General features: G+C 40.5%; 2 protein-coding genes across 3 annotated transcripts in view; both read left to right on the top strand.

Annotated features, from left to right (window-relative positions):
* LOC308079982 (beta-1,4-galactosyltransferase 1-like) overlaps positions 1–5,900 on the top strand; it is a 28,044-nt gene extending 22,144 nt beyond the window's left edge. For both annotated transcript variants that reach the window (XM_080421660.1, XM_080421661.1), the window contains exon 2: positions 5,087–5,900. In XM_080421660.1, coding sequence (XP_080277786.1) covers positions 5,087–5,800 — 714 coding nt within the window. In that variant the 3' untranslated portion in view covers positions 5,801–5,900. The remainder of the gene's footprint in view (positions 1–5,086) is intronic.
* A 4,981-nt stretch (positions 5,901–10,881) lies between these two features.
* Positions 10,882–25,987, top strand: LOC308079634 (17-beta-hydroxysteroid dehydrogenase type 3-like; the record flags this gene model as incomplete). Its single annotated transcript, XM_080421186.1, has 11 exons — positions 10,882–11,050; positions 12,776–12,822; positions 13,264–13,339; positions 16,374–16,487; positions 17,129–17,196; positions 18,124–18,168; positions 18,518–18,544; positions 21,137–21,202; positions 22,209–22,358; positions 25,552–25,661; positions 25,804–25,987. 11 exons carry the CDS (start codon positions 10,882–10,884, stop codon positions 25,985–25,987), a joined length of 1,056 nt encoding a protein of 351 aa, XP_080277312.1.
* Positions 25,988–26,548: the final 561 nt, after the last annotated feature.

Here is a 26,548-nt window from a genome sequence, read left to right as displayed (position 1 = left end):
TATGTTGCTGTTATCAGTGGTTCTCAAACCTTATCATGTCAAGGGCCCCCAAAATGTGTTTGGCCGCGGACCCCCATTTCAATGGTGTTCCAGGGACCCCCAGAAGCTAAGATTTGAGTTAAAAATGTTCGCTTTAAAAACTAAATATATAAAAAAATTGTGCACACATTTTCAAGATATATATATCTTTTGCAGATCTACAAGCTCAAACTCGGTGCCGCGCTATGAGCTTGTATATCTGCTATTTTTGAACAGCCAAAGTATAAAAGAATGATTGAAGTGGTTACAGAGATGCGTTCCCGGTTTTAATGGGTTAATAGGGATGGGTAATACCACAGATTTAATTCGATCCAATACAATTAAAACCAAGGCTGATAGTATAGACGATAATGGTACTTTTGAAAGTCTTGAGCACAAAAAAAAGGAAATCTGCTATTTAGTTTTTTTTTGGTGTGACTGTTCTCATGGCAGACCCCTGGACAGTGTTTATGCTAAGGTTTGGTGCGGATTGGAGCAACGGTATGCCTGTGGCTTAGCCTGGCATTGGCCAGACTGATATCGTGGATTCACTCTCACGTTCCTCCCCGGTATCAGTCTGGACTTTGGCCCATAGGGAGCGAGTACGAGCCAATACCAGGCTACCTGTGGCTGACATGCTTGTCCAAACCTGTAAACTATACATCTATAAAATAGAATAAAAACTTGATCACAACAACAACAAAAACAGTGACATGGGGGGCAGACGTGGCCCCTGGTGTGACTATTGTCATGGCGGACCCCTGAACAGTGTTTGTGCTAAGTTTGGTGCAGAGAGTGGTGGTAAAAGTACTCATATTTTTTTACTTAAAAAAGTAAGTAAGTAAAAGTATCAATACTGCAATGGAGAAATACTCACAATACTCACAATGCATTGTGAGCTTGTAGATCGGCTATTGTCAAAAGATTTAAAAACTTGAAATCGGATATTCTGCATAATGAGTACTTTTCTTTTGGTACTTTAAGTACATTTTGATACCACAAATTTTGTACTTTTACTGGCATTCCTTAACACTAAAAATAACTCCCAACGGTGCTTGGCTTCCTCTCTGCAATGCCAGCATTCACTCTCGTCTTCTTGTCTTGTTATGACTAGCCTTAGGTGACGTATTTCTTGTTGTACCTGTGTGGAGGAGAAGTGGCCTAGTATGACAGTGGTTCTCAACCTGTGGGTCGTGACCCCCAGGGGGGGTCCCCATATTATTTTGGAGGGGTCCTCAGACCTTTTTAATACCGAAACAAAAATCAACAAACTATAAAAACTGGTCAAACATTGGCCAAATTGTAAAATAATATAAGAAAAGAAAGAATTTGAAAATAGCCGATCGCTTGAGCTTGTAGATCTGCTATTTTCACAATATTCATCTGTGGAACCGAGTCAAACTAAATGCCTCAACTCTTACATTCCAAGTGCTTATCAGGGTTGGAGGTCTCCAGTTCAAATATGATTATTTTGGAGGTTTCCCAGTTCAAATATGATTATTTTGGAGGTTTCCCAGTTCAAATATGATTATTTTGGGGGGTCCTCAGTTCAAAAAGTATTCTTTTGGGGTATCACGGCCTGAAAAGGTTGAGAATCACTGGTATGGTACTTCCGTATTAGCCTGGTAAACCCTCCCCCCTTCCGGAAAATTGATTTCAAGAATTCAATACAAGTGAGATCTTCTGAGGGGGGGGGGGGTTTACCAGGCTACTTCTGTATAGAAAAACAAGAGGTATTGCCAAAAAGATGCAGTATATCTGGGGAATATCTAGATTCAATGAATGGGCTTTTGGACCCGAAAAAAAAACAGTGGTAACTGGAAAAAGTGCTCCTAGGAGCACAGGTGTCCGCCAGGTCAGGTAGGTTAGTGTGGGCCAGCAATGTTCGGAATTCGCTAATCAGGCTGGAATGTGAAAAATTGGACGGATCTGTCTTGATGACTTGACTAAAGAGATAATATGTACCGATTTGCGTGATGTTTGGACAACATTTGTAGGAGTAATATTATTATAATTTTTTGTTGCAAAAATCGGCCTCCTGGTGGCGCTATAATAGGGCATCGTTGAAAGGGTGGCATTTGTTCCTCAACGTAGTGCGAAATTGTGTGCAAAGTTTCACCGCAATCGGACGCTGCGTTCATGATTTGAGGCATTGTGTGGAAATATAGTGGCCCTCTCCATCATCAAAGTTGCCCACCCCTGCTCTAATGGGTCTCTAATCCCACTTACCAAGGGCATTATAAGTCATTATAACATTTGTTTTGGCCAGGATGCTCAGGTATCCGTGGAGGCAGTCGTCCTTGGACCTTATGTCTGACAGAGATTCTTTGAGACCTTCTAGAAAATCTACAGTATCTGACACAGTTATAGTTAGTTGGTAGACTGCAGGCCCTTGGTTGCACAATCAGAAACACTAAACAGGTTCGCAAAGAGGTTGAGAGAAGGAAAACAAACTTCTTTGTTTTGCACCTGAGACAACAATGTGTTAGTGTCTGTGCGTGTGTGCCCCTCTGCCAGCCATCTCGCTGTACTGCAGCAGACCTTGAACGCCCACCTCGTGTCACAACCGTGTTGAAGTTCAAGGGGTCTGCGGTCAGGGTACTTCTCTCTCTGCAGTTGCATGAAATTGGCAATACACCTGCCGTCACTGACGGCAGGTGTATTTACATGTTTTGACTGTTTATCTGTTCAATCCAGATCATACATGGGCAACTGGCGGCTCGGGGGCCACATGCGGCCCTCACCTTCACCCGCAGGTTAAAATCGTAATACTAATATATTGATTTCAGCTGTTCCAATTCCAAACATGCAACACGCTTTAATTACTTCAGTCTATATTGTTAGTTTAATTACTTTTTTATGTCCAATGTATTTGTATTTAAGTTCATGAAGTACATTTTAGTATAACTAAATGCAATTGAAATTAAATAAAAAAGTTACTTTTCAGGATTCCAATTCAAAAATAGCTGATCAAAACGTGTTGCGACGCGTTTTGAGCTTGTAGATCAGCTATTTTTGCTACTTTCGTGTGACATATGCCTACTAGAATGAGTACGGCATTCATTTACGAAAAAAGTTGAAATATGGAGATATTAGGTTCTACCCGACAGCAACAATATGCAATGTGGCCCACTGTAGTGAGTGTGGAAATACAGTGGCCCTCTCCATCATCAAAGTTGCATACCCCTGATCCAGATAAACAGTCAAAACATGCGGCAGGTGTATTTACATGTTTTGACTGTTTATCTGTTCCATCCAGATAAAAGCAGCTGCCCCACAGACAATTTTACATCAAATCTAAAGACTGTTCTCTTCCTTTTAGCTCAGTCTGAGCTGTGTTAGTAAAAGTTAGTAAAAAGCAGGTAAAAGACTCAAGAGTAACGTGAGCAGTCAGTGACCGCAGCTGACCAGCTGACTGACACCGCAGCAGCAGCTGACTGAGTCTGACACGACACCGCAGCAATGGTTGCACCACCTACAGGGCTGGCAGCGCTCCGTGGATTCGTGTACACAGGTTGGTCAGGGTGGCTGTTCAGTGGGGATCTGAACTGGGAAGAATAACGTGTCCAGACTAGAGCCTTCTCTGCATGCGTCACATCCTCCCAGTAAAACTCCTCACTGTCAGACAGGAAGCATCACACTTATCAGAGGAGATACATGCTCGCCTATACCCTTCCTAAGGTGGTAGAGCTGACCAGTGACAAGGGATACAGTACAAGGAAGGGGCCATGGGGATTGACAGAATGAAACAAATCTCTTGTTATCTACAGTATGTCATGCACAGACACACGCGCACACACACACACACACACACACACACACACACACACACACACACACACACACACACACACACACACACACACACACACACACACACACACACACACACACACACACACACACACACACACATCAGTGACATCCGTGAACAGTGGTGGTAGATTCCACTGAATGTGTAATAAACAGAACAAGGAATTACGCAAACCATATGGGCATTTTCAAGTCTACTCATTTTGGGACAACTTTGATATACAGTATATGTGTACTTCTTGACATTTTGATTCAGTATACCCAAATCACATACACTGGACAGTGTCTATGCAGACGTTGCTTTCCCGGTGGACCTGCCAAGTGGATTTTTACCTGTGGGGTTTCTGCCCTTTGTGGACTGGCATATGTGGTCCTAAGAAATTATGGGCCCTATATTCCGCGGCACCTTATTCCTAATGCCTATATAGTATTACAAGCCATTTTGTATTATTTAAATTAACTGTTATTCAAATTAGGGGATCTAACAGAACTCCTGGAAAACCACCAAAATACTATTCTGCCTACTTACTAGAATTTGTCTAAGGAAGTAATGTGGATGGTTTTAAGCTATTTATTTCTGTATCAAACAGTGTTGATTTTGTCGACTAAAACTTTGACGAAAAATGTTTGTCGAATACCTTTTTTCACTGACTAAAATACTAAATACAAACTATGATGACTAAAACTAAGACTACATATATTGACAATTTCATCAACAAATAAAAACAAATAAAAACTAGACTAAAATGACTAGTGGAGAAGAGATCCAGTAGAACTAAAAGAAAAGTCCTTTTATGTTTGGTTGCCCTTGGGTGTTGCTCTCTGAAAATAGCAGATCTACAAGCTCACAACGTGTCGCGCTGCGACGCGTTGAGAGCTTGTAGATCTGCTATTTTCAGCATGTGTGTAAAATCAGCCATTATGACGCCCATCAAGGCCTGCCAAAATACAGTTTAGTCCGACTAAATCAACTGTAGATATAGTCGACTATAATGTTATGATATTTAGTCAATTAAAACTAGACTAACAATAAAGCATTTCGGATGACTAAAATATGACTAAAACTAAATGGAATTTGATTCAAAAGACTACGACTAAAACTGAATCAAAATTTGCTGTCAAAATCAACACTAATATCAAAAGGTATTTGTGGCACTGTATGATAGCATGTCATGGGCCTTTTCTTGTACTTCTTCACTGCCCCAACTCAACAATCACATTAAAAACATTAAAACAAGATTTAATTCTCTTTTAGGTGGCAATCATCATTCCGTTCCGCAATCGGCATCGACATCTGATACAGTGGCTTCACCACGTCCATCCCATCCTGCAGCGCCAACAGCTGGACTATGGAGTGTACGTCATAAACCAGGACGGAGAGGGGACTTTCAACAGGGCCAAACTGATGAACGTAGGCTTTGCGGAGGCAATGAAGGACAATTACACCTGCTTTGTCTTCTCTGACGTGGATTTACTCCCTATCGATGACCGTAACATCTATGGCTGCTTTAGTAAGCCCAGACACCTGTCAGTGGCCGTTGACAAATTTAACTTCATGTTGCCTTACTCGACCATCTTTGGAGGGGTTGTGTCGTTCTCCAAACGGCAGTTCTTGGCCATTAACGGCTTCCCGAATGACTTTTGGGGCTGGGGCGGCGAGGACGACGACATCTATCAAAGAACTGCCATGACATTCACGTCCGTTTCTCGGCCAGACATGCAGACCGGGAGGTTCATAATGATCAAGCACAACGCAGACTTGCATAACGATCCGAATCCCGAAAGATTCCTCCAGATAAAAAAAACCTACTTCAGAATGGGAATAGACGGTATCAACTCCCTCACATACAGCGTCAACAAGGTCGAGATGGATAAACTCTACACGTTTATCACTGTGGACCTTGGCAGTCCATCGTCCGCGCCTACGCCTGCCGCCGTAGGCTCCACTACCGATGGACACACTGACTGAAATGCATAGTGGAGGTGTAGCTCTGGTCCATAGCGCTAGAAGGAGTTCTCCCTAACGCTTTATGGGACATTCGAGCCTTTGCGCACGCACCACAGGCTGCGCAGCCTCTCGTCTTTAGTAAACAAATAAAAAAATACACTTTTGCTCCTGTTTTGGTGGGTAGCGAAAGTGTATATATTTTTTTTACTGAAGACAAAGAAGCTGCGCAGCCTGCGCTACCGCAGGTGTGAGGGGAAAGGATCGAATGTACCACAGCGTTAAGGAGAACTCCTTCTAACGCGCTATGGACCAGGGCTAGTGGAGGTGAAGCTTCACGTACTGTATGGAGAGACGAGAGTGGAGTTTGTTTTACGTCGACTGTGTCTTGGTTGGGTTTGGTTGGTGACAGCCATGTTTCCAGAGGAGATTTAAAGTAGGACCCTTTTGTCACCCAAACAAACATTGTTTAGTGTCAGAATGAAGCCAATTGTTTCCACTGAGGAGTTCCAACTGCTGGGCTATTCTCGTGAAAACCTCTCCTCCCCTTCTACCTCTGTACACCATCACAAGTGAACAGACAGGTTTCTGGTGACTATTTCTGCCCTTTTTGGTTCAGACTCAGTGTGATGTTGTTTTATATTCGTCGGGTCAAACTCGAGAACTGCGTATCACACAACTACTATGGATCTCACAGTCAAATAAAGTGCTACATGTTATATTAAAGAAACAATTAGTGGAAGATCTTATTGGATACACATAACAAGGTATAGCCTATAGTCAGTGGTGGAAAGTAACTAAGTACATGTACACAAGTACTGTACTTTTTGAGGTATTTGTACTTTACTTGAGTATTTCCTATTTCCAATACGTTTACTTATCCTCCACTAAATCTCAGAGGCAAATATTGTACTTTTACTCCACTACAATTATTTGAAAACTTTAGTTACTAGTTACTTTGTAGATTTTGATTATTATTACAAAACATACATTAACCACTACAGGCCTATACATTCCGGCCATTTGAAAATAGCCGATCTACAAGCTCACAATGCGTCGCATCGCGACACATTGTGAGCTTGTTGATCTGCTATTTTCAAAAGATGTTTATACATTAGAAAACTTGTAATGGGACATTCTGCATAGTGACTACTTTTACTTTTGGTATTTTAAGTACATGTTGATGCCAATGCTTTTACACTTTTACTCAAGTACATTTAGAATTCCTTTTACATTGCAGCATTGATACTTTTACTTAAAGGGATTGTAGGCGAGTTCAGAGGTAAAAAAATGAAAAAAACTATTGTCAAACACTGCACCTCCACTCAACCATTGAAACTGCCTACAGAGAAAACAATGGCGGCTCGTTCCATTTTTGTTGGCTGCACTCGGTCCCATTCGGTTTCACCCGAACAGTTCACATGTGCACGGACGCGCACGGACGCGCACATGCGCGTCCATGCATTTACGTCCCGGACAAACATAAATAGTAGGGAAAATACGGATTTCAGAAAGAGGACTGTGTTTCAATGCAGGAAAACACCCCAGCTGATAGAGGGGAAAATGTAATATTCTTAAAATGTAGGCTTAATGTTGCCTACAATCCCTTTAAGTAAAACAAAATAGTACTTTTTCCACCACTGCCTATAGTGAGAACAAGTTGCAAGAGGTGATTGAAGGGGATGTCCCGGTTCATGCCTTTTTACACAGTGTCCCATTTATAAAAAGATTTGCGCTGCCCAACTGACATTCTGCCCAACTGGTTTGGTCATTTTCAGAACCTCACGTTTATTGCACAATCACAACAAAAGCATGTTCCTCTTCTGATTCTTTGCTCATGATGGCAGCCGGCGTTACCTTCACCTTAAAGGGATAGTTCACCCCCAAAATGACTTTTTTCCTATCGATTAGTCACCCCATGGAGACTTGAATTCATGGATATTTTTTAGTTTTTGTCGCATCAATAATTCGATGACCGGCAGCGGTTCCGGTAGGAGACACACAAAGAGTCTTGTTTGTGTCTCCTACAGGAACCGCTGCCTACCGGTCCGCTCGCCATCAAATTATTGGTCTAGGAATGCGACAAAAACTAAAAAGATATCCATGAATTCAAGTCTATGGTGTGACTAATCGATAAAAATAAATATAGTTATTCCTTTAAATAACTAGTCTGTTACTGTTCGTTGTGTTCTTTTGTAAAGCCATTCAGTTCCACAATGAACTACTAACAGTGGAAAAACTAAAATGAAGATCATTTTCGTTTTTATTTCGTTTTTTGGGGTTTTAGTGGGCTTCCGTTTTAAGTTAAAAAATATATATTTTTTTTCTTTTAGTGTTAGTGTTAGTAACCATAATAACCGTGGTTGTTATAGATCTGCTTCGTTTTTGTTTTGCACACAGCACCATCAAATGACAGAGAAAGAATTTGGCATTAGAATCTAGATCGCAGGAGCTGAAATGTCTCATAAATCGAGCACTTTTCTTTTTATAAATGTGTGTGTGTGTGTGTGTGTGTGTGTGTGTGTGTGTGTGTGTGTGTGTGTGTGTGTGTGTGTGTGTGCGCGTGTAAACTTGAGAAAAATTACTCTCTAGTCATGGAGTATGGTGTAAGCACATGGTATGCAGGCTGTAAAATGCAGCAGTGCTGGTTCCCCATCACGTTCACAATGAGTTTGGGACAAAGAAAAGGCTGCAAGGAAAAATCTGTCATCGGTTGAAATCCCCTTAATGTTGAGTTCACAGCATACAGACTATTATGAAAAAATGTCTAGAAAAAATATCTAATTTCAAAGGTATGTAATGAACTGTATGGTGGTTGTTTCCCCTATACAACACATTTAGATTAGATCATTCTGAAACATATAACATATAAAAATATAACAAATAAGATACTGTCTGAAAAACATTGACAGATATTATGTGGCTTGTATCGGACAGACTGGCAGTATTGGCCTACGTGCAATACTGAAATTGTAATGATGATGAAACCTTATAACAGGGGGTGGAAAAAGTACTCAAATGTTTTACTTAAGTAAAAGTATCAATACTGCAATGTAGAAGTACACTTACAAGTGAAAGTGAATTATAAATGCACTTGAGTAAAAGTACTAAAGTACTAAAGAATTGGTATCAAAGTGTACTTAAAGTACCAAAAGTAGAAAGTGCTCATTGTGAAGAATGTCCCATTTTGCTAATTCAAAATGTATAATAATCTTTTGAAAAGATGCGAGACATTGTTAGCTTGTAGATCTGCTATTTTCAAATGGCCGGAAATTATATAGGGTTGAAGTGGTTAATGTATGTTTTATAATAATCAAAACCTACAAAGTAACTATAAACTACAGTTAAAAAATAATTGTAGACGGGTAAAAAGTACAATATTCGCCTCTGAGATGTAGTGGAGTAGAAGTAAACGTACTGAGAATTGGAAATACTCCAGTAAAGTGAAAAGAATACCTCAAAATTGTACTTAAGTACAGTACTTGAGTAAATGTACTTAGTTACTTTCCACCACTGCTTTAAAAAATTTATTTGTTTCAGGCCAAGGACCCCTTAGCTGAGAGAGAGATTAAGCAAGGACCCCCACTAGTCTACTACATAGTGTATAAAGTTGTGTTGCAGATTAAACCTTGTCATAGATTTCATAGACATCTTCATAGACTTGTTTGACAGCACTATCATCCCTGTTGTGTAAATTAATATTGTCATTTGTTTGTTTATTTGTTTGTTTGTTTACACATGATATTTTCTATTAAAATGTTGGATTCATGTTAATGTGTATTTTCAGACATTTAAACGCTGAACCCTAAATACTTGTCTCTGTACCTGGTCTGCTCTTGTTTCCCTCTACACCAAACCTTTGCTGAAAATAGCATATCTACATGCTCACAACGCGTCACAGCACGATGCATTGTGAGTTTGTAGATCGGCTATTTTTGCCATTTCTTGCCCCCAGAATAGGGATGCTAGGGTTCAAGTGGTTAATGTTAAAACAAAGTTCCTATCACACAAAGATTTGGCGGACCCCCTGTGCTAACTTTGAGGACCCCCTGTAGAACACTTTTGCCTTAAAGCATTTACTTCTGGACTGTATTATATCCTATGGTGAGGAATGAAAGACTGGTTTTAACATAAATATACATTTTAAGGGAAGGGAGCAGGACAATCAACACAGTTCTTCAGCTAGACTGGAACACAGGACACCAAAATGGTCAGTGAGTGAGACTAATTTGTACTAATTTGTATTTGTAGTTTAGGTAGGACAAGGAAACCATCAATTGAAGTAAAGATTATTGGTCATTACTCATTTATCAATTTATAGTTATCATCTTTGTGAGAATGAACTTGAAAAACATTAACTTAACTAATAAATAATACATACAGCCCCCCCCCCACACACACACACACACACACACACACACACACACACACACACACACCCCCACACACACACACAGACACACAGACACACACACACACACACACACACACACACACACACACACACACACACACACACACACACACACACACACACGCACGCACGCACGCACACACACACACACACACACACACACACACACACACACACACACACACACACACACACAAATATCTCATAGTGCCTTTGAACTCCATAATCACTGGGTCAATGGGCTAGGGTGACATCTAGTGGTCATAATGCGTACTCACAGGTGAGGGTGTCCCTCCAGTCATCTTCATATGAGTAGTATCTGGTCTGGCTGGTGTAGACAGAGCAGTGGTTCTCAACATGTGGTTTGGGACCCCCAGGGGGATCCCCACATATTTTTTTAGGGGGGATTATGGCATCAAAAGTAATCAGTAAACTATACTATAAAAACTGGTCAAACCTTGACTAAATTGTCTAATAATATAAGAAAGAGGCAAACATTTTGAAAACAGCCGATCTGGGTGTGTGTGTGTGTGTGTGTGTGTGTGTGTGTGTGTGTGTGTGTGTGTGTGTGTGTGTGTGTGTGTGTGTGTGTGGAGGGGGGTCATTCTCCAGTGGTCAGGGAAGAGGTGCAAGCAAAAAGGATTTAAAGGACAGAGTGTGTTGCCTCAGACAGACAGTACAGACAGACACAATGTTTCTGATGGATCTCCGGCGTCTAATGGAGTTGTTTTGTGTGTCTCTGGGCGCTGCAGTCACCGTCTACTATGGCATGAAGGTGGCTCTGTGCACCCGGATGCTGCTTCTGACATTGCTCTTCCCGCTGACCAAGAGCTTCTTCACCTCCATGGGAGAGTGGGCAGGTGAGAGGTGTGTGTGTGTGTGTGTGTGTGTGTGTGTGTGTGTGTGTGTGTGTGTGTGTGTGTGTGTGTGTGTGTGTGTGTGTGTGTGTGTGTGTGTGTGTGTGTGTGTGTGTGTGTGTGTGTGTGTGTGTGTGTGTGTGTGTGCGCGCGCGCAATTTCGTACTGAGGGACAATTTCCCTGGTCTTCACAAGAGTTGTTTTATCAAATGTATGTAAAATGACATGGTGAGGTGTAGTTGTGCGGTGGTGTCGTGCACCAAAAATAGCAGATCTACAAGCTTGTCGCGTTGCAATGCGGTGTGAGCTTGTAGATCGGCTTTTTTCGGCGTTAGAAAAAAATGCCCCAAAAATGTCCTCACGTATAGTAATGCAAACGTGTGTGTTTCAATAAGGTGTGACTATTCTAACCAACGTATATGTGGTCAGCAAGTGTTGGTAAGATACCTGCCTTCTCCTCTGTTTGTTTTCTAACACACTATGATCCTCAGTTTAAAAAGCTAAAGTGATACTTATCACCTAGTGCAACTGAGTTACGTTACCTAGACACGAGTGAGCGCGCGCGCACGCATGCACGCTCGCTCGCTCGCACGCACGCACGCACGCGCACACACACACACACACACACACACACACACACACACACACACACACACACACACACACACACACACACACACACACACACAGGGCATTTCTATGTATTGCCTTGCTCAAGATAAGAGCAAAATTGCCACTGTGTGAATAGTCAATGCTGTGCTCAGAGGTTCCCTGCAGCTTGTGGAGAGATTCAAACCAGTAGACCATTCAGTGTGCTTGAGCACCGTAGCAGAGGACACAATATGAATGCATTTCTACCCAAACACACACATCTGAGAGCACACCTCCTTTCCCACTCATTCCCTAGAAAGGCTCTTGAGGACATTCCAGGGTGGTCTCATCATCTCCTGGGGTCTGAGGAGCTCATACAACCTCTCACAGTGCTAAAGCTGTGCTGTTCTGTTGCCTCAAAAAGGAAAGAACAATGCCGGGTCGATCTTTCCCAAGCTTTGCTTTCATTCCATTCCAGCACAGTGGAAAGAAACAGCAATTAGAACTCTCCTGCATCCTCAAGGAGACTCCTTTTGTTTGACCATTCCTCCTTGAAGGCCATTTCTCCTTTGTTTTCCTGTTTTGGGGGATTTCAGCTGTTTTGCGTGGCAACCCGTTTCAGTGGCAACTAGTTCCTTGGCCTTTTGATATGCAAATCACCACCATGCCAGTATTTTATTGTTTTTTTGTTGGAAGGTGTGACCATGTGAATGTCATTATGTCTCTCTTGCCATGCCATTTGATTGTGGCACACACACCCAAAAATAAACTCTGTGAGAATGTTACTCTTTTACTATCGCTTTATGTATATTATGTTTGGATAAGCTCCAGTACCACATACAGTGTACACATACACTCCATGTATCTAAGTGATACATTTTAATTGAATGCAAGTATAAAGAGAGAGTCACTTTAAAGTAATTAGTGGTTATTATTAAAGATGGCTCCTTTATTGCTTCAGTCATAAAATCAATTTCTGTGACAGGTATCAGAGCGGAGGAACATGATGTATTGGTGTGGGGTACACTGTGTGAGGACAGGATTAAGATAGCACAAACGCACTCGGACACGCGCACAACTGAAAAACTGAAATGCAAATGTTCACTGAGTTATTTGACTAATTTCTCTATGTTTCAGTGGTGACTGGCAGCTCCGAGGGGATAGGGAAAGCATATGCCCTTGAGGTATTTATTTAAGTGATGTATTTATTTTACTTTGTGTTGTTTTTTTTGGTGGCTGAAGTAAACCGATTAAGGTTTACTTCAGCCACCTAAATCAAACAAATTTTCATTGAAGAGTTGCATATTTTGATTGCATTGATTTGCTGTGCATTGTGCTTTTAAGTTTTCCAAAAGCTTACCTTGGAAATGGTATAAAGGCAAAACACTAACTTTTCGTGTGGGCAATTAAAAGTGTTTTCGGTTACTAAGGTGCCAGGTGTGGCATTTGTTCAAAATGGTCTTAATGCAATAAACCCTACTTACGAATATCAATTTTCAGATAAATATCTGGATTTGACCCGGTCTACATGTAATTATTTATTTTAAATAAAGAAATAAATGTCCCTGTCCCAATGCAATATTGGTTACCAAACTGGCCACCTTGTCACCTGTGCTCCCCCTCAGCTGGCTCGCCAGGGAATGAATGTGGTTATTCTGAGCAGAACCAAGAAGAAATTGGAAATGGTGGCCAAGGAGATAGGTAAGAGGACTATAAGCTTCCCTGAGACCAGCATTGAGAAACAGCCCACAGAGCAGTACATTAATGTTGTTGTATGTATATCATCTAAGCTGCCCTGAGAGCAGCAAATTAACATTGTTGCAATTATATATATATATATATATATATATATATATATATATATATATATATATATATATATATATATATATATATATATATATATATACACCTGTAGAGGGCTATAAGCTGCCCTGAGAGCAGCATTGAGAAACTGCCCTCAGAGCAGCAATTTAATGTTGTTGTTGTATGTATATCATTTAAGCTGCCCTGAGAGCAGCATTGAGAAACTACCCTCAGAGCAGCAAGTGTTCTACAGGTATATAGATGCACCAATGTTAATTTGCTGCTCTCAGGGCACTTTCTCAATGCTGGTCTCAGGGCAGCGTATAGCCTTCTACAGGTACAGTATATAGATGCAACAATGTTAATTTGCTGCTCTGTGGGCAGTTTCTCAATGCTGCTCTCAGGGCAGCGTATAGCCTTCGTATAGCCTTCTACAGGTATAGCGTATAGCCTTCTACAGGTATATTGATGCAACTGTAGAAGGCTATAATGCAACAATGTTAATTTGCTGCTCTCAGGGCACTTTCTCAATGTTGCCCTCAGGGCAGCTTAAATGATATACATACAACAACATTAATTTGCTGCTCTGAGGGCAGTTTCTCAATGCCGGTCTCAGTGCGGCTTATAGCCTTCTAAAGGTATATGTATGCAACAATGTTAATTTGCTTCTCTCAGGGCAGTTTCTCAATGCTGGTCTCAGGGCAGCTTATAGCCTTTCAAACAATGTTAACTTGCTGCTCTCAGGGTACTTTTTCAATGCTGCTCTCAGGGCAGGATAAATTATATACAGTAGATTTACTTAAAGTAGATTTACTTAAGTTATGTACTTAAGTATAATTTTGAGGTATTTGTACTTTACTTGAGTATTTCAATACTTTTACTTCTACTCCACTACATCTCAGATCCAAATATTGTACTTTTACTCCACTATTATTTAAAAACCTTAGTTACTTTGTAGATTTGGATTATTATTACAAAACATACATTACCCACTTCAGCCCTATATACATTTCTGCCATTTGAAAATAGCAGATCTACAAGCTCACAATGTGTTGCATCGCGACGCATTGTGAGCTTGTAGATCTGCTATTTTCAAAAGATTTAATTCATTTTATACATTTGAAAACTTGTGAAATGGGACGTTCTGCATAATGAGTAGGGGAGATCGGAGACAAAAGTAACACTTTTTGTATTTGCCTTCATAATTCACAGACTACTTGAAATATCCTAGTCATCTTTTGCTATAAGAAACATATATATGTGCCCTAATTAATAATATAATTTTTAAGCTTTCACTAATAAGGACATAACTAAAATAATAATTTGAATGCAATGAGTCACAGTGTTACAATTGCCCGGGGGCAATTGTAACAGTGGTTGGGGGCAATTGTAACACTGTAAAAATAAGTCATATTAACACACTTTATCTCAAATGAAAGCACATCACTATGTAAAATGTATTTTTTATAATATTTTTTTTTTAAATGTTTTATATACATAATTACAATTATTATTTTTTAATTTTGTTTTTTCAAATGTATGTCTATTTTTTATTTAAATGTATTTTTACTTTGAAATGTAGTGCCATTTAGTGAAATATGTTCATTTACTAACATAAAAGTATGTAATCCCAGACAAAAAATCTGCTTGCATTGAAAAAACATTGTTACAATTGACCCCGGTCACTGTGCTACAATTGCCCCCGATGGGGCAACCATGATAAAATCCCATTTTCTAGCTAGAAACACCTATACTAGCATAGGCTGCTGACGTTCATTTGTGACCAATAACATAGAGATACAATTCATCTAAGTTTAAATTAGCTGACATCTTATCTTCAGACAGCAGAAAGAAAATACCGTACACTAAAACATTTACGTTAAGGGCGCGCTCTCACCAAAAGTTGGCTGGCCGATGTTAAACGCAGGTTGTGCGCGGCACAGTTTTTTGCAGCCAGCGGATTCAAAAAAACGGTGTGACGCACCTGTCACTCACATTCAAGACCGTCCCCGTAGCCCGCACCGCCTGCTGCCTTGAGCACCATGTTGCTTCCTGAGTCTTGGGACGGTCCGCCTTCAACTCACCCGATTGGACAATGTAAATGCGTGGATTCACGCAAGAGTGGATCTTTCCGCATGTCGTGCAGACCTTGCGTTTATCTGCTCTACACGACTTGTCCATTTGAAGCATATAACTGCTGGAGGCAGGAGCTGATTTCCCCCCTCTGCCCAATCGGGTGAGTCGAAGGCCCTTAGGGCGCGCTCCCACCAAGAGTTGGCTGGCCGCTGTTAAACGCAGGTTGTGCGCGGCCACAGTTTTTTGCAGCCAGCGGATAAAAAAAAACGCTGTGACGCACTTGTCACTCACTTTCAGGACCGTCCCCGTAGCCCGCACCGCTTGCTGCCTTGTGCTTCCTGAGTCTTGGGACGGTCCGCCTTTGACTCACCCGATTGGACAGAGGGAGAAAATCAGCGCCTGCCTCCAGCGGTTTTATGCTTAGTCGCGGAGAGCAGATAAACGCAAGGTCTGCGCGACAAGCGGAAAAATCTGCTCTTGCGTGAATCCACGCATTTACATTGACAATGCATTGGCAGATTCTGCCACAGAGGTAAAATAAAAGTGCGGTAGGAGCGCGCCCTTACACCTCAAAATCAGTTTTTTGTTGAAAATTTCTGCCGAGATAAAATGATGACATTCTATCCTTCCATAGGCAGAAAGAGGACAAGAAGTCTCACCCCTCTAGCTTATTTCTAATAAGAATTATTGAGTGTGTTACTTTTGTCCCCTGTTACCTTTGTCTCTACTTTTGTACTTAAAGTAACATCTTCTATTCCAGACTTTTACTTGTAACAGAGTATGTCTACATTGCAGTATTTATACTTTTACTTGAGTAAAAACATTTTAGTACTTTTTCCACCACTGTTCACAGGTGAAACTAGGCCTACTGGGCAGAAGGTGGAAGTGATGGTAGCAGATTTCACACAGGAAAACATCACTGGTGAACTTGAGGACAAACTCAAGGACTTGAACATTGGAGTCTTGGGTGACCTAGAGCTTTTCTGTTCCTAGATGTTCCCATTGAATCATTGATAATGTGTTCTGACAAGAGGGAAAAAAATACATTCCAGATAGTTTTGTCCATAGTGTGTATCTACTGGGCAAAAAGCAGTGGTGTAAAGTAACTGAGTATATTTACTCAAGTAGGCTACTGTACAATTTTGAGGTACTTTTACTGGAGTATTTCTAATTGTCTATACTTCTACTTCTGCTCCACTACATCTCAGAGGCAAATATTGTACTTTTACTCAAATACAATTATTTGAAAACTTTAGTTACTAGTTACTTTGCAGATATAACTTATACATTCTAAAACATACATTAACCACTTTAGCCCTATTTCAAACGTAGGCTATTTGAAAATAGCCGATCTACAAGCTCACAATGCGTCGCAACCTTGTAGATCTGCTATTTTCAAAGATTCTTTTACTTTTACTTTTGGTACTTTAAGTACATTTTGATACCAATACTTTTGTACTTTTACCCAAGTAAATTTTTAATTCCGGTCTTTTACTTGCAACAGAGTACTTCTACATTTCAGTATTGATACTTTTACTTAAGTAAAACATTTAAGTATTTTTTCCACCACTGCCAAAAAGACACTGAATGTTTCCTTTCCTTTTCTAGTCAATAACGTAGGTATGATGCCCAGCCGCGTCCCTTGTAAATTCCTTGAGACTGCAGATTTGGAGCAGGTAACATTTCAGAAGTCTAGCTGTGTAGCTTCTATGCTTTTTGAAAAGGCTAAGCTACTAACCTATTGGTTGCTTTTCCTTGCACCCCTTCATCCCAATGTAAATTATTTGGCCTTTAGAAGGCAAACTAAATGGCTGGTAAACATAGTGTTCACATTTTGTTGAAGATATTAAAATGTTAGAGAACTTACTTGAAGTCAGTGTTGGCCAAACACAAGTGCGTGTTTAGTAAGTCCTATACGCTTGAATTTTGTTTGTGAATAACATTTTTCCACAGGGACAATGTTTGGCGAGACTTTCCAAATCAATCTGCTCTTTAAAATGCATTAAAACGCAATAATAACATAGCATTGACATAAATGCACAATTACATTTAGTGTTATCTGTATTCCCAATTCCCTTTCCCACCATATTGGTATACCTGAGGTATCCACCTTACCCTCTCTTATACTCATATAAAGCTCCAAAATAAGATTTGGGGAAAAGGGAGATATAGCTTCATGTCCCTGATAGTGGACTGTGTCAGTGACGGGGTAACATTTTCACCACATAATCCCTAATCTGTAAGAACCTGAAAAATTCTTTACTGCCCCCCTGTTGAAGACCCCCGCTTTACACCATTGAGCGTGACATTTCGAGCCCATCGGCTCTTCATCAGACTGTAGGAGTTGAGGCATTACATTTAGTTTGACTCGGTTCCACAGATAAATATTGTGAAAACAGCCGATCTACAAGTTCACAACGCCTTACGAGAGCTTGTAGATCAGCTATTTAAAAAAAACAAAAAAAAACTATTTGGCCTATGTTTGACAAGTTTTTAAAGTATAGTTTGTTGATTACTTTTGTGTAATGTGGGGACCCCATGGGGGTCCCGACCCACAGCTTGAGAACCACTGGCCTATACAGTATGTGTATTTTTCCTTGCAGACAATTACACAAGTCATAAACTGCAATGTGAAAGCGATGGCAAAGGTGAGAGTGTGTACTGTACTTTAACCCTTTTTTAAAACCGAACATTTTTAACTAAAATCTTTGCTTCTGGGGATTCTACAAATGTATTTTTTATTTTTATTTTTTACTTATGTCAAGGACCCCCAAAATAATATGTATTTGTCCACAGACCCCCTCCCATCTAAAGATATTTTGTTCCAGGGACCCCCAGAGGCAGAGATTTGAGTTAACATTTTTGAATAGAAATCGAAAAAATTACACAGATTGCGTTCCCGAACTTCCCGGTCTAAATGGGTTTTAAAAAATAAAAAAAGTATTCTGTGATTTTTGCCCATCATCTAAACAGCTTTTTACTATTTTCTCTCCATAGATGTGTAAAATAATCCTTCCAGGCATGGCAAAGAGGTTTTCACTTTTCGTTGTTGTGGTTGTTTTCATTAGATTAATCTTTAAACGGAATAGAGAAAACTAATTTAGCTGTACCACATTTTAAGAAGGCGTGTGTGTGTGTGCGTGTGCGTGTGCGTGCGTGCGTGCGTGCGTGTGTGTGTGTGTCCTATTGCGACGCGTTGTGAGCTTGTAGATCAGCTATTTTCAAACATGTTTGTACTTTTACTTTTGGTTTTAAGTATATTTTGATGCCAATACTTTTGTACTTTTACTCAAGTAACATTTTGAACACAAGCCTTTTACTTATGTAGCACTGGCCCTTTAAGGAAAGTGCATAAGTAGGGGTGGCCAGGTTTGTGGCCTCCTGTCTAGCCAGAAGCCTGGCTTGAATGTTTGTGAGAGAGACCTGGAGGCATGAGGGGTACAGACTAATTCTCGGTAAGACAATCTGAAACAAATGACATGGTTTTTATAACTCATTGTAGCAATAGTATATATATAAGAGTTTAGATAGGCTGACAATATTAGGCCTGTTGTTAATTATACTAATATATATCTGTACTTCCAGAAGCCTCCAGGTCCTTTGAGCAGCAGTACCCTGTGGCTGTGCAGGCCTTTATCAATTGGAGCCATGAGCATATATTGACTATTTGGGTATGTTTGTTATTTTGCTGTATTTTGTCATCTTGCTATAGGAGCCTAATGTTTTGAATTGATGAATTGGGATGAATTGTTGGAGGGTTGGTCTAATGCTTTATTATTTGATTTTTGTAGGAGCTGAACTAACATCACTGTTTTTCCCACCGTGCCATATATACATATATACTATTTAGACTGAGTGCAATAGGGTTGACTGAGGACAGAGCTATACTGGGCCATTAAGTAGCATTGCATGATTTTGGTTTTGCTTATTTGAGTTTGTTTTGATTTGCTTATTTGCTGATTTGCTTTCGGTTACTTATTTACTTTATTTTCTTTTGGTTTTGCGTTATTTGGATTTGATTTGTTTAATTTCTGTATATTTAGTTTAGAGGCCCCGAAGCCCTTACCCTTATTGCCCCTTTGCCTCTTGAGTTTAGTCCCTTTTGCAGAACTCTAATACTAACCGCTTTCTTCCCTTCTGTATTTTAACCTGACTATTTTTATACCAACTGTTGAATAAACTGACACATTTGCTACATCAGCCTCTGGTTCTGTTAATTCTGAACCCGTACCTTCCTGGGGAACCTTACCTTGTTCAGTCCTATATATCTATATATATACAGTATATGGTTAATGTGTTTAAAAGATCCCTCACTCCTATATGTGTGGGTGGCGTAGTCATTACTTCACATAGCCCTGCTACACTTATAACAGAGTATAATTGTGGTATTGATACTTTTACCTAAGTAAAATATCTGAGTACTTCTTCTGTGTGTGTGTGTGTGTGTGTGTGTGTGTGTGTGTGTGTGTGTGTGTGTGTGTGTGTGTGTGTGTGTGTGTGTGTGTGTGTGTGTGTGTCCTCCCCACTTTTGGGATGAAGAAAAAAGAGAAAACCTCCAACATCTACACTTCACGGAGTACATTTTTTGTACCGAATTGAAACATTTTTTGAACCGAATGAAAGTAACAAAAAAATTAAAAAGTAACAAACCCGCGTCCCCAGCGCACACGCTGGGGACGCATGCACTCGCGCATGGATCCCCTTCGGTTCTAAAATGCCCTCTGTGTGTGTGTGTGCGTGTGCGTGCGTGTTCGCTGTACGCCTGTATGTAGGTGTTTGTGGAGAGATTCTCCCAAGGTCTTCAAGCAGAATACAGGCATAAAGGAATCCTAATACAGGTGCATATTATTCTGATATCAAGATGATTATTTGCGCTTTGTTAACCCATTAAGCTATTTAGTAAACAGAAAATGCATTTTCAGTTCGGGGCACCAATGTTATCCAATCGGGATAGAGAACTCACACAGGATACAGATTAAACAATTGTAAATCAATGGAAGTGATGACAAAGAAATGAGCAGACACAATTGGAACTGGAACACTATAAAAATGTATGCTGATAAATGGGTACTCTCTGCTGATTGTCTCAAATTGGCGACCCATATTTATATGTATTATATGTATTTTCTGTTTATTAATGACCTGGAGAGACAGGGGGAGACCCCTGTTACTGAACAAACACTATCTAACAATGATTACTATATGAATATAGTGCTTTAAACTTTTAACAAAACAAACAAAAATGTTTCAACCAAAAAATATCACTTACTGTACACTCCCTTTAAGCCTATAGGCTAGTTCACTTGATTGTGTGTGTGTGTGTGTGTGTGTGTGTGTGGGGGTATATCCTCCCCACTTTTGGGATGAAGAAAAAAGAGAAAACCTCCAACATCTACACTTCACGGAGTACATTTTTTGTACCGAATTGAAACATTTTTTGAACCGAATGAAAGTAACAAAAAAATGAAAAAGTAACAAACCCGCGTCCCCAGCGCACACGCTGGGGACGCATGCACTCGCGCATGGATCCCCTTCGGTTCTAAAATGCCCTCTGTGTGTGTGTGTGTGTGTGTGTGTGTGTGTGTGTGTGTGCGTTCGCTGTACGCCTGTATGTAGGTGTTTGTGGAGAGATTCTCCCAAGGTCTTCAAGCAGAATACAGGCATAAAGGAATCCTAATACAGGTGCATATTATTCAGATATCAAGATGATTATTTGCGCTTTGTTAACCCATTAAGACCGGGAACGCATATGTCATTTTAGATATTAACCACTTTAACCATCTTATACTTTGGCAATAAAAAAATAGCAGATATACAAGCTCATATATGCACAGAGTGTCGCGCTATGAGTTTGTTGATCTGCTTTCTTTTTTTTTATGATGAAAATGTTTTTTTATTCCGGACATTTACTTGTATACAGAGTATACAGTACATTGCAGTATTGATGCTTTTACTTAAAGGTAGGGTAAGTGATATATTATTTAATTTTTGTTAAAAAGGTTAAAGTACTATATTCTGATAGTAATCATTGCTACAGAGCGTTTGTTCGGTCACAGGGGTCTCTCCAGCTCTTTAGTAAACAGAATATAGGACATTTTCAGGTAGGTGTGACAAACTTTAAGCCAATCAGGAGAGAGCGCTGAAAATGCATGTTCTGTTCAATAAAGAGCTGGAGAGACATGGGAGACTCCTTTTACTGAACAAACACTCTAATAGAGTACTATCAGAATATAGAGCTATTTAACACTTCAAATCTTTAAATATATATATATTTAAAGCGAACATTTTTTACTCAAATCTTTGATTCTGGGGGGTCCTGGAACGACATATTTTGAGATGGGGGGGATATGACATAATGTTGACATGAAAAAGTCTGAGAACCACTGATATAGCAACAGAAGTTTAAAAAAAACTGTTTTAGAAGACATTTGTAGAATATATATACATAGCTTTGCACAAATCTTCTAGATTTGTCAAAAATAGCAGTTCTACAAGCTCATAGTGCGGCACTCGGTGCCGCGCTATGAGCTTGTAGATCTGCTATTTTTTAATAGCCAAATAAATCTTAAAATGACACACAGATGCGTTCCCGTTCTTAAAGGGTTAAGTAAAAAATGTTAGTACTTTTTTTTCCTCTCCATCACTGCCTAACCAGAGTCAGGTTTGCAATGAACACTTCCTCTCTCAGACAGTGGCTCCATTCGGGGTCTCGACTCCGATGACAGGCAACATGGCGGCCAGCATGGGGACCCTCACCGCAGAGGACTTTGTCCAGACCTCCCTGCAGCACCTCAGAGATGGAGACAAAACACATGGCAGCGTCTGGCACACAGTCATAGTAAGAGAAACCAGCAGTGGTGTAAAAAGTAACTAAGTACATTTACTCAAGTAAGTGTACAATGTTGAGGTACTTTTGTTGAGGTACTTTAAAAAAAACTTGTACTAAGTATTTCCAATTTTCAGTGCTTTTACTTCTACTCCACTACATCTCAGAGGCGAATATTGTACTTTTACTCCACTGCAATTATTTGAAAACTTTAGTTACTAGTTACTTTGCAGATATAAATTATTATTATAAAACACACATTAACCACTTTAGCCCTATTTTATACCTAGGCTATTTTCAAACATTTTTGTACTTTTACTTTTGGTACTTTAAGTATTATTTGTATGCCAATACTTTTGTACTTTTACTCAAGTAACATTTTTAACACGTGTGTGTGTGTGTGTGTGTGTGTGTGTGAGAACAGGGTTGGATTCTACAGTCCATTCCTCTTGGGATCCTGCACTCAGACTACATGCAGGGCCGTTTCAAAACTTTTGTCAAGAAGAGGATCGGGGAAAAGAAGCTGCCTTTCTCTGAGCAACGTCATCTCATGTACAGTATAGAAGTCAGTGGTGTAAAGTAACTAAGTAGGGGAGAGCCTGCACGATTGTAACGTTTTTCACGGTTCACTCTTTTAATCAGCAATATTTGTACCTGCATAATAATATTTTCAAGCAAAGGACCTACACATGTCTGCTATCATAAACCACTTAAAGGTTGTGAATTATTAAACTTAAAGTGGACGCTGTTCCGTTGTTACATTTTACGCGCATATGAGACTAATTGGAACAGCATGAGTTACTAATGTAACACTGCTAAAAAACTGCATTCAACAAATCGTGTTCAGCTTAAATCAATTATATTTATTTCAAGCAACTGTTTTACATTGTTTTCATACCAAGGATGTGATAAGATAATGTAATCAAACATAAGGAATTTATTAAATCTTACCGGATGGCAGTTTGAGTGAATTCCATGGGAAAATCCATTGATTACACCTAAACAGATGCGTTGTTATGTTACATGATTTTATTTTCCATGTTTTAGCGCCTTCTACAGGCTGACAAGGAAATATCACCTTATTTGATTATTGGAGGTCATCATGACCTCAGGTCCTCTGATCATTAGTCCTTTAATCAAGTGTGCATCAGCTACACCTTGTGGAAGTAATCAAGGGGGATTAACCACACCCTTAGACCTAGCAAACTGAGAAACTGCATTCAGACCTCAAGGAAGCTTTGTTTGTGAGTAACCTTAGATTGTTAGTTCATTTGTGTTGTTTAAAGTTATTCTTCTAAAAAGGGACTTTTCATGTGATATTATTTCATGTTACATTTGCTAGGTTAAAAACATTTGTAGTAAATTCATGATGATTACAATAGTCCCAGAGAAGCTTATTCGGGCCTTGTATTTTGCATTTGATGTCATAATTCATTGTAATATTTGTCAGTTAAAATATGACGTGGTCATTTTCTGTATTTACAGTTTCACACTCCAGAATCTTAAATAAACGGACGTGACAATTCACGTTCAAACTAAGAAGAAGAGTGTTTATGCTGTCTGGGAATGCGTACACACATATACGTACGTGCTCAGGTTCCAGAACATGCGTGTTACAATCGGGCTGCTCTGCGCTCCACTGCTTTGGCTTTTTTTTACAGAACAGAACGAACGTGCATAGAGTAATAAAACGATGTAAACTGTTTAAGAACCGATACATGCAGACAACCATGTGGATTTTAGCTCAGCAACATTAAAGGAAAGATTTGTAGACCAAAGATACTCAAGGTGATTTTTTTTACTAACTTTGAGATAAATCAGTTTTTCTGCGATAACTTTTCTAGCCTGGAGGAAAATACAATTTACTTCCTGGGCACGTTCATTACAGCACTGGTCACATACTGATGTGATGACGTTATGATGGCATTGACCAATCAAGAGAAAACCTGCATGTTACAACCATGAAGCGTTACAATCGTGGCGGCTCTCCCATACATTAACTCAAGTACTGTACTTTAGTACAATTATGAGGTATTCTTACTTTACTGGATTATTTCCAATTTTCAGTATGTTTACTTCTACTCCACTACATCTCAGAGGCAAATATAGTACTTTTACTCCACTACAATTATTTGACAACTTTAGCTACTAGTTACTTCATAGATTTTGATTATTATTACAAAACATACATTACCCACTTCAGCCCTATATACATTTTGGCCGTTTGAAAATAGCAGATCTACAAGCTCACAATGTGTCGCATCGTGACACATTGTGAGCTTGTAGATCTGATAATAAATGTACTTTTTCCACCACTGCAAACCGGTCATACTCCCCCCTCCTCTTGTCATCTGATAAGGTTTCATAAGCTGACAGAGACAGGCATGTATTATTATGTTTAAGCTGAAAGAGACAGGCATTTATTATTATGTTATTGCATTAATAACAGTTAAATAAATAACTAAAGGTTCAGCCTAGTCAGTGTTAACAACAAAGTGTGAAGTGGATAGACGATGATTGAAGCTTTTAAACATGAGACCAAAAAATCATCTGTTCCAAGGTCACCACTCAGGTGTGTCAATGATATGGCACAGGAAGTGTCCTGATCATAACTTGACAAGACTTAAATAACTATTTAAAGCAGCACCAGTGCTCACTCACCCTCTGCTATTTCTCTGAGCTTAGACTCTGCGTCAGGGCCAGTTTGTGGAAGGCCTTCTTGATCTGTCGCTCAGAAGCATCCTTGTGCAGCCAGTATGTCATAGTAGTCTCTCTTAAGAGCCGTTCACACTGAGCACTATTTACTATAACTATATGTATCGTTCTAAGTCAAGTGGAGTTCACACCAACTATAACAAAAAATACAATGGTGAACGATATAGTTATATAGTTATTGTTATAGTTCTAGTGCTCAGTGTGAACGGCCCTTAGCCAGGATGAACTCTGAGATGAGCAGAATATGTCAGCAGAAACACTGACTGTGCCATGGCTATACTGCTGTTTACACTCCTCTCACCCTGTGTGTGTGTGTGTGTGTGTGTGTTCGCACACAGGGTGTTGTGATGCGTCTAGTGCAGTAGTGCAGTAGCTAGAGGCTAGTTTATTTGCCACCTGCTTGCAACCCCCTCGCTTACAGCTTGCTGCCGCTGGCTAGCCCTTTGTGGTGAACGGGAAGCTGCTCTGTGTGTAAGTCTTCTCCTGCCAGTACACAGCCTCTCCATCACCAAGACTCCTGTCGGGCCTCCACGTGGCCACACACACATGTGACTCCAGGCGAATCGGCAGGGGATCTCGGAGCTGCAGTGGTCCCCAGAGGTCAGCTGCGCAGGCCCACGTAGTGGACACGCCCTTGCACTGACCAACCACTGCCCCGCTGCCTTGTGGGTAAGTCTAGGAAGACAAAGGCTAGGGGAGCACACCCTGAGAGAAAAGCAACGTGGTTGGCGGCACACGATAGGCGGTCCTCCGAAAAACTGGAGCTCCGGCAGCCTCCTGCAACTGTGGAAGAGTGCCGGTCGTCCTGGGTTCCCCTTGCCACCGGATCCCACCCTCTCGCAGTGAAGAAGTGCTTCTGGGACATGCGCACCCCCAATGGCACTTTAAATAACCTCAATGCGCAGGTATCCATCTCTACCTCGTGAGACCAGCTACCGGATATGGACCAAAGTCTGGCGGCGTTGGGGTTTCTGGTAACGGGAGCAGGTATGAATGCACTGGAAGCTCCTAGGCAGAACCCTGCACACCAGCGGCACAGGGCTATCTATCTCTAAGATCTTCTTGCTGGGCGATTTCAATGCCAGAGTGGGGAAGGACAACAAGGTGTGGAGTGGTGTCATTGGCGGGCATGGCATCGGGCAAGTCAACGCTAATGGCCTACGGCTGCTAAGCCTTTGTGCTGAGCATGATTTGACCATCACAAACACCATCTTTCAACTAAAAAATAAGCACAAAACATCCTGGATGCACCCACGTTCCAAACATTGGCACTTGATAGATTACACCATTGTGAGACGTTCTGATATAAAAGACGTCTCACTAACTCGTGCAATGAGAGGAGCTGAGTGCTGGACAGACCACCGGCTTATCATAACCAGGCTCCAAGTGGAAGTACGCCCTGCTATCCGTCTCCAGAGATCAGGGAAGAAGAGGCTTGACTGTACCCGGCTAGCAGAGCCTCGGGACAATCTACGCCTCTCTCTGGC

The sequence above is a fragment of the Gymnoscopelus braueri genome (genome assembly GCF_963280865.1).
Source record: "Gymnoscopelus braueri genome assembly, chromosome: 23".
Taxonomy (NCBI): Eukaryota; Metazoa; Chordata; class Actinopteri; order Myctophiformes; family Myctophidae; genus Gymnoscopelus; species Gymnoscopelus braueri.
This window is presented reverse-complemented; position numbering and strand designations above follow the sequence as displayed.